General features: G+C 36.8%; 1 protein-coding gene across 1 annotated transcript in view; it reads left to right on the top strand.

Moving 5' to 3' along the window:
• The window catches only part of PIP4P2 (phosphatidylinositol-4,5-bisphosphate 4-phosphatase 2), an 84,978-nt gene that overhangs the window by 29,034 nt on the left and 41,474 nt on the right, over positions 1-14,470 (top strand). The window contains exon 3 of the mRNA XM_004283222.2: positions 8,140-8,246. Coding sequence (XP_004283270.1) covers positions 8,140-8,246 — 107 coding nt within the window. The remainder of the gene's footprint in view (positions 1-8,139; positions 8,247-14,470) is intronic.

Raw genomic sequence — 14,470 nt, 5'->3', positions numbered from 1 at the left:
TGATTTTTCATTGTTAGTGTATAAAAATTCAACAGATTTCTGTGTTTTAATTCTGTATCCTGCAACTTCACCGAATTCATTAACGAGCTCTGATAGTTTTCTGGTAGCATATCTAGGATTTTCTTTGTATAGTATCATGTCATCTGCAGTAACAGTTTTACTTCTTCCTTTCCAGCTTGGATTCCTTTTCTTTCTTTTTCTTCTCTGATTGCCACAGCTAGGACTTCCAAAACTATATTGAAAAAAAAAACTGATGAGAGTGGACATCCTTGTCTTGTTCCTGATCTTAGAGGAAATGCTTTCAGCTTTCACCATTGAATATGATGTTAGCTGTAGGTTTGTCATATATGGCCTTTATTATGTTGAGGTATGTTTCCTCTATGCCCACTTTCTGGAGAGTTTTTATCATAACTGGGTGTTGAATTTTGTCTAAAGCTTTTTCTGCATCTATTGAGATGATCATATGGTTTTTAATCTTCAATTTGTTCATGTGGTATATCACAGTGATTGATTTGTGGGTATTCAAAATCCCTGCATCCCTGGGATAAATCCCACTTGATCATGGGGTGTGATCCTTTTAATGTATTGTTGGATTCAGTTTGCTAATATTTTGTTAAGAATTTTTGTGTCTAAGTTCATCAGTGATATTGGCAGGTAATTTTCTTTTTTTGTGGTATCTTTGTCTGGTTTTGGTATCAGGGTGATGGTGGCCTCATAGAATGTTTGGAAGTGTTCTTTCCTCTGCAGTTTTTTGGAACAGTTTCAGAAGGATAGTGTTAACTTTTCTGTAAATGTTTTATATAATTTGCCTGTGAAGCCATCTGGTCCTGGACTTTTGTCTGTTGGGAGTTTTTAAATCACAGATTCAATTTCAATAGTTGTAATTGGTCTGTTTATATTTTCTATTTCTTCCAGGTTCAGTCTTGGAAGATTGCACCTTTCTAAGAATGTGTCTATTTCTTCTAAGTTTCCATTTTCTTGGCATATAATTGCTTGTACTAGTCTCTTATGGTCCTTTGTATTTCTGTGGTGTCCATTGTAACTTCTGTTTTTCATTTCTAATTTTATTGATTTGGCCTCTCTCCCCTCTTTTTTCTTGATGAGTCTGGCTAAAGGTTTATCAATTTTATTTATCTTTTCAAAGAATCAGATTTTAGTTTCATTGATCTTTTCTATTGTTTTCTTCATCTCTATTCATTTACTTCTGCTCTGATCTCTTTGATTTCTTTCCTGTACTAACTATGGGTTTTGTTTGTTCTTTCTCTAGTTGCTTTAAGTGTAAGGTTAGGTTGTTTGTTTGAGATTTTTCCTGAGATAAGCTTATATCTCTATAAACTTCCCTCTTAGAACTGCTTTTGCTGCATCCCATATATTTTAGATCATTGCATCTTCGTTTTCATTTATCTCTAGATATTTTTTGATTTCTTCTTTTTTTCTTGGTTGTTTAGTAGCCTATTGTTTAGCCTCCATGTATTTGTGGTTTCTGCAGTATTTTTCTTGTAGTTGATTTCTAATCTCATAGTGTTGTGGTTGGAAAAGAGGCTTGATATGATTTCAGTTTTCTTAACTTTACCAAGTCTTACTTTGTGGCCCAGCATTTGACCTATCCTGGGGAATGTTCCATGTGCACTTGAAAAGAATGTATTCTGCTGTTTTGGGATGGAATGCTCTATAGATATCAATTAAGTGCATCTGATCTACTGTGTCATTTAAGGCCTGTGTTTCCTTATTGACTTTCTTTCTGGATGATCCATTGAGGAAACTGGGATGTTAAAGTCTCCCACTATTATTGTGTTACTGTCAATTTCTCCTTTTATGGCTGTTAGCATATGCCTTATATATTGAGGTGCTCCTGTGTTAGGTGAATACATATTTTAAATGGTTATATCTTCTTCTTACAATGATCTCTTGATCATTATGTAGTGTCCTTCTTTGTCTCTTGTAGCAGTCTTTATTTTAAAGTCTAACTTTGTCTGATGTGAGTATTGCTACTCCATCTTTCTTTTGATTTCCATTTGCATGGAATACCTTTTGCCATCTCCTCACTTTCAGCCTGTATTTGTCCCTAGATCTGAAGTGGGTCTCTGTTGTATCTTGTTTTTTATCCATTCAGGCAGTGTATGTCTTTTGGTTGGAGCATTTAATCTGTTTACATTTGAGGTAATTATCAATACATATGTTCTTATTGCCATTTTGTTCATTGTTCTGGTTTTGTTTTTGTTAAGTCTTTTTTCTTCCTTTCCTCTTTTGTTCTCTTCTCTTGTGATTTGATGACTAACTTTAGTGTTTGTTGGATTTCTTTTTCTTTTTGGTGTGTATATCTATTATAGATGTTTGATTTGTGGTTACTATGAGGTTTTGATATAGCAGTCTCTCTATATATACATGATTGTTTTAAGTTGCTGGTCTCTTAATTTTAAATGCATTACAAATATCCTGCATTTGTACTCTCCTCTTATGATTACTTGTCTTGATATCATATTTGTGTGTGGATAATTTTCTACCTTTACTTTATGTTTGCCTTTACCAGTGAGCTTTCCCATTTCATAATTTTCTTGTTTGTAGTTGTGGGCTTTTCTTTTCTGCTTAGGGAAGTTCCTTTAACTTTTGTTGTAAAATTGTTTTCGGTGGTGCTGAATTCTTTTTACTTTGCTTGTCTGTAAAGCTTTTGATTTCTCTGTCAAATCTGAATGAGACCCTTGCTGGGTAGAGTGTTCTTGGTTGTAGGTTTTTCCCCTCTCATCACTTAAATATATCATGCCACTCCCTTCTGGCCTATAGTGTTTTCACTGAAAAATCAGCTGATAGTCTTTTGGGGATTCCCTTGTATGTTATTTATTGCTTTTCCCTTGTTGCTTTTAATATTTTCTCTTAATCTGTAACTTTTATCAGTTCAGTTATTATGTGTCTTGGCGTGTTCCTCCTTGGGTTAATCCTGTATGGGACTCTCTGTGGTTTTATGGACTTGGGTTCCTGTTTCCTTTCCAATGTTAGGGAAGTTTTCAGCTATTAACTCGTCAAATATTTTCTCAGGCCCATTGTCTCTGTCTTCTCCTTCTGGGACCTCAATATTGCAAGTGTTGGTACATTTGATGTTGTCCCAGAGATCTCTTAAACTGTCTTTGTTTCTTTTCATTCTCTTTTCTTTATTCTGTTCCACAGCAGTGATTTCCAACATTCTGTCTTCCAGCTCACTTGTCTGTTCTTCTGCCTCATTTATTCTGCTATTGATTCTAGTGTGTTTTTCATTTTTGTTTTCTTCAACTCTGTTTGGTTGTTCTTTATATTTTCTAACTCTTTGTTAAAAAGTTATTGTAAGCTCTTGCTTGAGCATCCATTCTTTTCCTGAGTTCTTGGATCATCTTTACTATCATTCCTCTGAACTCTTTCTTGGGTAGTTTGCCTATCTCTACTTCACTTAGTTGTTCTTCTGGGGTTTTATCTTTTTCCTTCGTCTGGAACATATTCCTCTGTCTTCTCATTTTGTCTAAAATTCTATTTGTATTTTTATGTATATAGAAGGTTAGTTATGTTTCTCAACCTTGGAGAAGTGGCCATCTGTAGGGGATTTCCTGTGTGTCCCAGTAGTACAGTCCCCTCTCATCACCGAGGGCCAGGGACCAGCTGGTCCCAGGGTAGATTCTGACCTGTGTTTGTAGACTCAGTTCCACTGGCTGCTGGACTGTGGTTTCTTGCTTCTGGTGTCTGCCTCCTTGTGGGTGAGGCTGGTCTAAAGGTTTATGCAGGCTTCCTGGTGGGTGGAGCCAGTGCCTATCCACTGGTGGGTGGAGCTGGGTCTTGGCTTTCTGATGGGCAGGGCTGTATCAAGGGGTGTGTCTAGAGGCAGCTGTGTGCTCAGGAACCCTTTAGGCAGCCTGTCTGTTGATGGATGAAGCTGTGTTCCCACCCTGTTGGTTGTTTGGCCTGAGACATCCCAGCACTGGCGCCTACAGCCTGTTGGGTGGGACCAGGTCTTGATGCCGAAATGTTGGCCTCTAGGAGAGCTCACACCAATGAATGTCCCCTGGTAACACTGTCACCAGTGTTGTTGTCCCCAGAGTGAGCCACAGCCACCCTCCCGCCTCCCCAGAATACCCTTCAAGACTAGCAGGTGGGTCTGCCCCAGGCTCCTATGAAGTCATTGCTTTTACCCTGGCTACCAGTGCTCACAGGACCTTGTGTGCACGCTCTAAGAGTGGAGTCTCTGTTTCTGAGTCTCCAAAGTCTCTGCAGGAGTCCTATGGAGCTTCTGCAATCAGGCCTTTCTGGCCTTCAAAGCCAAATGGTCTGAGGGCTCCTCCTACAATGCCAGACCCCGAGGCTGCAGAGCCTGATGTGGGGCTCAGAACTCTCACTCCTATGGGAGAACTTCTGCGATATAATTGTTCTCCAGTTTGTGGACCACGCACCTGGGGGGGTATGGAATTCGATTATATCTGGAGTGCACCCCTTCTACTGTCTTATTGTGGTTCTTCTTATGTCTTTGGTTGTAAAATATCTTTTTTAGTAGGTTCCACTCTTCTTAATCGATGGTTGTTCAGCAGTTAGTCGTGAGAAGAAGTAAGCTGAAGGCCCTTCTACTCTGCCATCTTGGACAGGAATTGAAAAATTCTGCAGTTTTGCATGACACATACTGTTGGTTATGCAGTTAAGCACACAAGCCCTGGAGTCAGACTGCTGGGGTTCAGATTCAGCTTCTTTCCTTTAACCTCTATGTGATTGACAGCTAATGTCTCTATCTTCATGGAATTTATACCTCTTCTTTCACCCTTAGTCTAGCTTCAGGGACCTTGTGCAGAGGACTTGCACCTAATGAGTTGGATTAATTTGGATTAGAGTTTCCAGGTCAGAGCTGATCCTGATATCTGGAGTTTGTGAGCTGGGCCATTGGCAGTTCACCTTGCAATTTTATTTTTTGGAGATGGCTCCTTTCTTTAAACTTCATAAACTAACCTTTGCTAGCTTGGAACTTTTCTTCTACAGTTTTATCACCTCTTAGCCTTCATAGAATTGAATAGAGTTAGGGTCTTGCTCTGGATTAGGCTTTGGCTTAAGGGAATGTTGTATCTGGTTTGATCATCTATCCAGACTACTAAAACTTACTCCATATCTGCAATAAGACCGTTTTGCTTTCTTATCATTTGTATGTTCACTGGAGTAGCGCTTTTAGTTTCCTTTGGGAACTTTTCCTTTGCATTTACAACTTGGCTGTTTTGTGCAAGAGGCTTAGCTTTTGGCCTGTCTCAGCTTTGGACATGCCTTCCTCACTAAGTTTAATCATTTCCACCTTTTGATTTAAAGTGAGAGATGTGTGAATCTTCCTTTCACTTCAATGCTTAGAGGCCATTGTAGGGTTATTAACTGGCCTAATTTCAATATTGTTGTGTCTCAGGGAATAGGGAGGCCCAAGGAGAGGGAGAGAGAAGGGGTCACTAGGTGGAGCAGTTGGAACACATACAACATTCATCGATTAAGTTTGCTGTCTTATATGGGCAAAATTTGTGGCACTCCAAAATAATCACAGTACTAGCATCAAAGATCACTGATCACAGATCAACATAACAAATATTATAATAATGAAAAACATTCCAGAATTGTGAGAATTACTAAAATTGTGACACAGAGACACAAGGTGAGCAAATGCTATTTGAAAAATGATGTTGATAGACTTCCTTAATGCAAGATTGCCACAAACCTTCAATTTGTAAAATAGCACAGTATCTGCAAAGCACAATAAAGCACAGCACAGTAAAATGAGGTATGTCTGTATAAAAATAAATCTTGTCATTTGCCCAACACACATTTACTTAATGGTAAAATATGTATACAGAGAAATTAAGACAAATTCTGCTTCTTGATACTTTAGATTATATAGGAACACATTCTGGATGTTTGTGAATTTTAGATTGTCATATTCTATCTATAATATAGTTTAATAAATTGCAGATGGCTTATTGCTAACTTATATATATTTCTACCAAGGTTATTTACTTAAAATTCTTAAATCTTAAAAAAAATATGTTGCAGACTTACAGAAAGTTAGAAAAATAGTAGTACATAGTATAGAGAATTCCCATGTGGGCCGCTCACCCACATTCCACAAACATTGACACTTTTCCAAAGTAGCTTTCTCTCTCTAAATAAATAAATATTTTTTTCAAAACCTTTTAAGGTAATTGTGGACATGGTGCTCTTCTACCCCTAAACATTTTAGTGTAAATTTACTAAAATTTAGTGTAAATTTTCCTAAAAAAAAAGGACATTCACTTATACAATCACAGTACAGTTATCAAATTCAGCAAATTAACATTGATACAATACTGTTATTTAATCTTTTGACTTAATTCGTGTTTGCCCAATTGTTCCATTAAAAAAAAAATCTGGTCCAGGAGTCAATTTAGAATTACATGTTGCATTTGATTATCATGTTTCTTTAATCTCCCTTAATCTGAAATTTAGTCTTTGTCTTCTATTGCCTTGACAGTTTTGAAGAGCACAGTTAAGATATTTTGTAGAATGTTCCTCATTTGGGTTTGTCTGATGTTATCTTGTGATTAAATTCAGGTTATACATTTTGGCAAGCATGCCACAGGAGTGGTGTTCCATTCCTCTCAGTGCATCAGAGCTTATTTGCTTTAACAAGCTTAAGTCCTAGTAATGAGAGGAGTGTTTTCTTTGGTGTTATTTATTCTAACTTTTAAATTTACTGTAAAGTTAAAGAAAAAAGGAAATGCTAGCATTAGGAGCTATAATAAGTGTTTTTTAAGCTAAAAGATGCCATAAAATTAATCACTTGTATTCTAGTGAGTAAAGTTTAAGAAAAATTCAAATTTGTGATATACTCCTCTTTCCGTATTATTCTCTTTGAGCTTGCTTTTCTCAGACATGTGCAAGAACCCTCAGTGAATGTTTGCCCCTGGCCAGGCAGATAAATGACCTTGTCCTGTGAACTTTAAATGGAAAACAACTCCAGGCCAATACAAACTAATTTTGAAATATGCCCTTCTAATTAAATCTCTACAGTTCCCCAAATTTTATAGAGTGTTTACCAACATTTGGGCTATTTAAAATCACCTATTATTCATCATTAATTATTAGAGAAATGCAAATCTAAACTACAATGAGGTATCACCTCACACTGGTCAGGATGGCCATCATTAAAAAGTCTACAAATAATAAATGCTAGAGAGAGTGTGGAGGAAAAGGAACCCTCCTACACTGTTGGTGGGAATGTAAATTGGTGCAGCCACTATGGAAAACAGTATGGAGGTTCCCCAAAAAACTAAAAACAGAGTTGCTATATGATCCAGCAATCCTACTCTTGGGCATATGCCCAGACAAGACTTTAGTTCGAAAAGGTACATGCACCTCTATGTTCATAGCAGCACTATTTACAATAGCCAAGACATGGAAACAACCTAAGTGTCCATTGACAGATGAAAGGATAAAGAAGATGTGTTTTATATATATATATATATATATATATATATATATATATATATATATATATATATATGTATATACAATGAAATATTGCTCAGCTATTGAAAAGAATGAAATAATGCCATTTGTAGCAATATGGATGCAACTAGAGATTATCATACTAAGTGAAGTAAGTCAGAAAGAGAAAGACAAATACCATATGACATCATTTATATATGGAATCTAAAATATGATACTATCTATGAAACAGAAACAGACTCACAGACATAGAGAACAGACTTGTGGCTGCCAAGGGGCAGAGGGATTGGGGAGGGAAGGATTGGGAGGTTGGGACTAGCAGATGCAAACTATTATATATAGGATGGATAAAAAACAAGGTCCTATTTTATAGCACAGGGAACTATATTGAATATCCTGTGATAAACCATAATGGAAAAGAATATGAAAAAGAATATGTATATGTATAACCAAGTCATTTTGCTGTACAGCAGAAATTAACACGGCATTGTAAATCAACTATACTTCAATAAAATTTAAAAAATCACTTACGATGCACTTTTCCTTAATGTGTACTTTGGTAGCACTATGGGGAGCCTTAGATTTTAAGAATAATTTCCATTTTATATACAAACAAGTTTTGGCAATTTGTACTTTGGTTAATTTGCTGTGTTTATATTTTCTTCTCTTATTATATAGCCAATCAAAAACCCCCCAACAGGGAAGAAGTATGTTAGATGCCCTTGTAATTGTCTCCTCATTTGTAAGGACACATCACGGCGAATAGGATGTCCAAGACCCAACTGGTAAGACATGAAGATTCATTCATTCATTCATTTGTTCATTCAACAAGTACTTATTAAAGATTCATTATGTGGCAGGTTTGTTCTAAACAGTCTTTCTCCTCAAAGTAATTATATGACCTACAGCATTTTTTTCTTTGTTAAAGGAATAATACTGCTTAGTTTGAAATTAATGGTTACAGTTATTTGCTTTTTTTTTATTTGCTGTTATTTTTATTTCCAGCTTATAGGTGACAAATCTGAAGCTCTGAGAGAGAAAATAAATAGTTCAAATCAGTGCTTGTCACAGTTTTTAAACTTTTGGCTGTGATGCCAAGTGTAAAATACATTTTATTTTACAACCCAAAATTCACATGTGTTCATCTCCATACATACATACACACACTCATATATTTGAAACAAAAGTTTCACAAAGAAAATTTACTTTTGCTATGTGCAGTGCACACAGATTTTTTCATATTTTACTTACTCTGTTTCTGTCCATTTATCTTTTTTCTTTCTTTCTTTCTTTCTTTTTTTTTTGCGGTACGCGGGCCTCTCACTGTTGTGGCCTCTCCCGTTGCGGAGCACAGTCTCCGGACGCGCAGGCGCAGTGGCCATGGCTCACGGGCCCAGCCACTCTGCGGCATGTGGGATCCTCCCGGACCGGGGCACGAACCCGCGTCCCCTACATCTGCAGGCGGACTCTCAACCACTGCGCCACCAGGGAAGCCCCTTTTTTTTTTTTTTTTTAAACATCTTTATTGGAGTATAATTGCTTTACAATGGTGTGTTAGTTTCTGCTTTATAACAAAGTGAATCAGCTATACATATACATATATCCCCATATCTCTTCCCTCTTGCGTCTGCCTCCCTCCCACCCTCCCTATCCCACCCCTCTAGGTGGTCACAAAGCACCGAGCTGATCTCCCTGTGCTATGCGACCGCTTGCCACTTGCTATCTATTTTACATCTGGTAGTGTATATAGGTCCATGCCACTCTCTCACTTTGTCCCAGCTTACCCTTCACCCTCCAGGTGTCCTCAAGCCCATTCTCTAGTAGGTCTGTGTCTATTCCCATCTTGCCCCTAGGTTCTTCATGACTATATATATATATATATATATATATATATATATATATATATATATATATATATATATATTTTAGATTCCATATATATGTGTTAGCATACAGTATTTGTTTTTCTCTTTCTGACTTACTTCACTCTGTATGACAGACTCTAGGTCCATCCACCTCACTACAAATAACTCAATTTTGTTTCTTTTTATGGCTAATATTCCATTGTATATATGTCCCACATCTTCTTTACCCATTCATCTGTTGATGGACACTTAGGTTGCTTCCATGTCCTGGCTATTGAAAATACAGCTGCAATATATATTGTGGTACATGTCTCTTTTTGAATTATGGTTTACTCAGGATATGTGTCCAGTAGGGGGACTGCTGGGTCATATGGTAGTTCTATTTGTAGTTTTTTAAGGAACCTCCATACTGTTCTCCATAGTGACTGTATCAATTTACATTCCCACCAACAGTGCAAGAGAGTTCCCTTTTCTCCACACCCACTCCAGCATTTATTCTTTGGAGATTTTTTTGATGATGGCCATTCTGACTGGTGTGAGATGATACCTGATTGTATTTCTCTAATGATTAATGATGTTGAGCATTCTTTCATGTGTTTGTTGGCCATCTGTATGTCTTCTTTGGAGAAATGTCTGCTTAGGTCTTCTGCCCAGTTTTGGATTGGGTTGTTTGTTTTTTTGATATTGAGCTGCATGAGCTGCTCTAAAATTTTGGAGATTAATCCTTGTCAGTTGCTTCATTTGCAAATATTTTCTCCCATTCTGAGGGCTGTCTTGTTTATTGTTTCCTGTGCTGTGCAAAAGCTTTTAAGTTTCATTAGGTCCCATTTGTTTATTTTTGTTTTTATTTCCATTTCTCTAGGAGGTGGATCAAATAGGATCTTGCTGTGATTTATGTCATAGAGTGTTCTGCCTATGTTTTCCTCTAAGAGTTTGATAGTGTCTGACCTTATATTTAGGTCTTTAATCCATTTTGAGTTTATTTTTGTGTATGGTGTTAGGGAGTGTTCTAATTTCATTCTTTTACATGTAGCTGTCCAGTATTCCCAACACCACTTATTGAATAGGCTGTCTTTTCTCCATTGTATATTCTTGCCTCCTTTATCAAAGATAAGGTGACCATATGTGCATGGGTTTATCTCTGGGCTTTCTATCCTGTTCCATTGATCTATCTTTCTGTTTTTGTGCCAGTACCATACTGTCTTGATTACTGTAGCTTTGTAGTATAGTCTGAAGTCAGGGAGCCTGATTCCTCCAGCTCCGTTTTTTTTCCTCAAGATTGCTTTGGCTATTTGGGGTCTTTTGTGTTTCCATACAAATTGTGAATTTTTTTCTTCCAGTTCTGTGCAAAATGCCAGTGGTTGTTTGATAGGGATTGCATTGAATCTGTAGATTGCTTTGGGTAGTATAGTCATTTTCACAATGTTAATTATTCCAATCCAAGAACATGATACATCTCTCTGTCTATTTGTATCATCTTTAATTTCTTTCATCAGTGTCATATAATTTTCTTCATACAGGCCTTTTGTCTCCTTAGGTAGGTTTATTCCAAGGTATTTTATTCTTTTTGTTGCAGTGGTAAATGGGAGTGTTTTCTTAATTTCACTTTCAGATTTTTCATCATTAGAGTATAGGAATGCAAGAAATTTCTGTGCATTAATTTTGTATCCTGCTACTTTACCAAATTCATTGATTAGCTCTAGTAGTTTTCTGGTAGCATCTTTAGGATTCTCTATGTATAGTATCATGTCATCTGCAAACAGTGACAGCTTTACTTCTTCTTTTCCAATTTGGATTCCTTTTATTTTTTTTTTCTTCTCTGATTGCTGTGGCTAAAACTTCCAAAACTAAGTTGAATAATAAAGGTGAGAGTGGGCAACCTTGTCTTGTTCCTGACCTTATGGAAATGGTTTCAGTTTTTCGCCATTGAGGACGATGTTGGCTGTCGGTTTGTCATATATGGCCTTTATTATGTTGAGGTAAGTTCCCTCTATGCCTACTTTCTGGGTGGTTTTCATCATAAATGGGTGTTGAATTTTGTCAAAAGCTTTCTCTGTATCTATTGAAATGATCATATGGTTTTTACCCTTCAATTTGTTAATATGGTGTATCACATTGATTGATTTGCATATTTTGAAGAATCCTTGAATTCCTTGCATAAACCCTACTTAATCATGGTGCATGATCCTTTTAATGTGTTTCTGGATTCTGTTTGTTAGTATTTTGTTGAGGATTTTTGTATCTATGTTCATCAGTGATATTGGCCTGTAGTTTCCTTTCTTTGTGACATCTTAGTCTGGTTTCGGTGTCAGGGTGATGGTGGCCTTGTAGAATGAGTTTGGGAGTGTTCCTCCCTCTGATATATTTTGGAAGAGTTTGAGAAAGGCAGGTGTTAACTGTTCTCTAAATCTTTGATAGAATTCACCTGTGAAGTCATCTGGTCCTGGGCTTTTGTTTATTGGAAGATTTTTAATCACAGTTTTAATTCAGTGCTTGTGATTGGTCTGTTCATATTTTCTATTTCTTCCTGGTTCAGCCTCAGAAGTTTGTGCATTTCTAAGAATTTGTCCATTTCTTCCAGGTTGTCCATTTTATTGGCATATAGTTGCTTGTAATAATCTCTCAAGATCCTTTGTACTTCTACTGTGTCAGTTGTTACTTCTCCTTTTTGATTTCTAGTTCTGTTGGTTTGAGTATTCTCCCTTTTTTTCTTGATGAGTCTGGCTAATGGTTTATCAATTTTGCTTATCTTGTCAAAGAACCAGCTTTTAGTTTTATTGATCTTTGCTATCATTTCCTTCATTTCTTTTTCATTTATTTCTGATCTGATCTTTATGACTTCTTTCCTTCTGCTAACTTTTGGGTGTTTTTGTTCATCTTTCTCTAATTGTTCTAGGTGTAAGGTTAGTTTGTTTATTTGAGATGTTTCTTGTTTCTTAAGGTAGGATTGCATTGCTATAAACTTCCCTCTTAGAACTGCTTTTGCTCCATCCCATAGGTTTTGGCTTGTCATGTTTTCATTGTCATTTCTTTCTAGCTATTTTTGATTTCCTATTTGTTTCCTTCAGTGATCTCTTGGTTATGAAGTAGTGTATTGTTTAGCTTCCATGTCTTTGTATTTTTTACAGATTTTTTTCCTGTAATTGATACCTAGTCTCATAGTGTTGTTTTCAGAAAAGAAACTTGATACGATTTCAATTTTCTTAAATTTACCAAGGCTTGATTTGTTACCCAAGATATGATCTGTCCTGGAGAATGTTCCATGAGCACTTGAGAAGAAAGTGTACTCTGTTGTTTTTGGAGGGAATGTCCTAAAAGTATCAATTAAGTCCATCTTGTTTAATGTGTCATTTAAAGTTTGTGTTTCCTTATTTATTTTGATTTTGGATGATCTGTCAAATGGTGAAAGTGGGGTGTTAAAGTCCTCTACTATATTGTGTTACTGTCGATTTCCCCTTCTTTGGCTGTTAGCCTTTGCCTTATATATTGAGGTGCTCCTATGTTGGTATATAAATATTTACAATTGTTATATCTTATTCTTGGATTGATCCATTGATCATTATTTAGTGTTCTTCTTTGTCTCTTGTAATAGTCTTTATTTTAAAGTGTATTTTGTCTGATATGAGAATTGCTACTCCAGCTTTGTTTTTTTTGTTTTTGTTTTTTTGCGGTACACGGGCCTCTCACTGTTGTGGCCTCTCCCGTTGGGTAGCACAGGGTCCAGATGCGCAGGCTCAGCGGCCATGGCTCACAGGCCCAGTGTCTCCGCGGCATGTGGGATCTTCCTGGACCGGGGCACAAACCCGTGTCCCCTGCATCGGCAGGCGGACTCTCAACCACTGTGCCACCAGGGAAGCCCTCCAGCTTTGTTTTGATTTCCATTTGCATGGAATATCTTTTTCCATCCCCTCGTTTTCAGTCTGTATGTGTCCTTAAGTCTGAATTGGGTCTCTTTTAGACAGCATATATATGGGTCTTGTTTCTTTATCTATTCATCCAGTCTATGTCTCTTGGTGGGAACATTTAATACATTTACATTTAAGGTAATTATCGATATGTATGTTCCTATTACCATTTTCTTAATTGTTTTGAGTTTATTATTGTAGGTCTTTTCCTTCTCTTGTGTTTCCTGCCTAGAGCAGTTCCTTTAGCATTTGTTGTAAAGCTGGTTTGGTGGTGCTGAATTCTCTTAGCTTTTGCTTGTCTGTAAAGCTTTTAATTTCTCTGTCAAATCTGAATGAGATCCTTGCTGTGTACAGTAATCATAGTTGTACAATTTTCCCTTTCATCACTTTAAATATGTCCTGCCACTCCCTCCTGGCTTGCAGAGTTTCTGCTGAAAGATCAGCTGTTAACCTTATGGGGATTCCCTTGTATGTTATATGTTGTTTTTCCTTTGCTGCTTTTAATCTTTTTTCTTGTATTTAATTTTTGATTGTTTGACTAATATGTGTCTTGGCATCTTTCTCCTTGGATTTATCTTGTATGGGACTCTCTGTGCTTCATTAACTATTTTCTTTCCCATATTAGGGAAGTTTTCAACTATAATCTCTTCCATTATTTTCTCAGTCCCTTTCTTTTTCTCTTCTTCTTCTGGAACCCCTACAATTCGAATGTTGGTGCATTTAATGTTGTCCCCTAGGTCTCTGAAACTGTCCTCAATTATTTTCCTTGTTTTTTCTTTATTCTGCTCTTCATTAGTTATTTCCACTATTTTATCTTCCAGGTTACTTATCCATTCTTCTGCCTCAATTATTCTGCTATTGATCCCTTCTAGAGAATTTTAAATTTCATTTATTGTGTTGTTCATCATTGTTTTTTTGGTCTTGAGTTTTTCTAGGTCCTTGGTAAATGTTTCTTGTATTTTCTCCATTCTATTTCCAGGATTTTGGATCATCTTTAGTATCATTATTCTGAATTCTTTTTCAGGTAAACTGCCTACTTCCTCTTCATTTGTTAGGTCTGCTGGGTTTGTACCTTGTTCCTTCATCTGCTCTGTGTTTCTCTGTCTTCTCATTTTGCTTAACTTACTGTGTTTGGGGTCTCCTTTTTGCAGGCTGCAGGTTCATAGATCCCGTTGCTTTTGGTGTCGGCCTCCAGTGGCTAAGGTTGGTTCAGTGGGTTGTGTAGGCTTCCTGGTGGAG

The sequence above is a fragment of the Orcinus orca genome, chromosome 17 (assembly GCF_937001465.1).
Source record: "Orcinus orca chromosome 17, mOrcOrc1.1, whole genome shotgun sequence".
Lineage (NCBI taxonomy): Eukaryota > Metazoa > Chordata > Mammalia > Artiodactyla > Delphinidae > Orcinus > Orcinus orca.
Note: the sequence above shows the minus strand (reverse complement) of the source record. Positions and strands in the feature narration are given on the sequence as shown.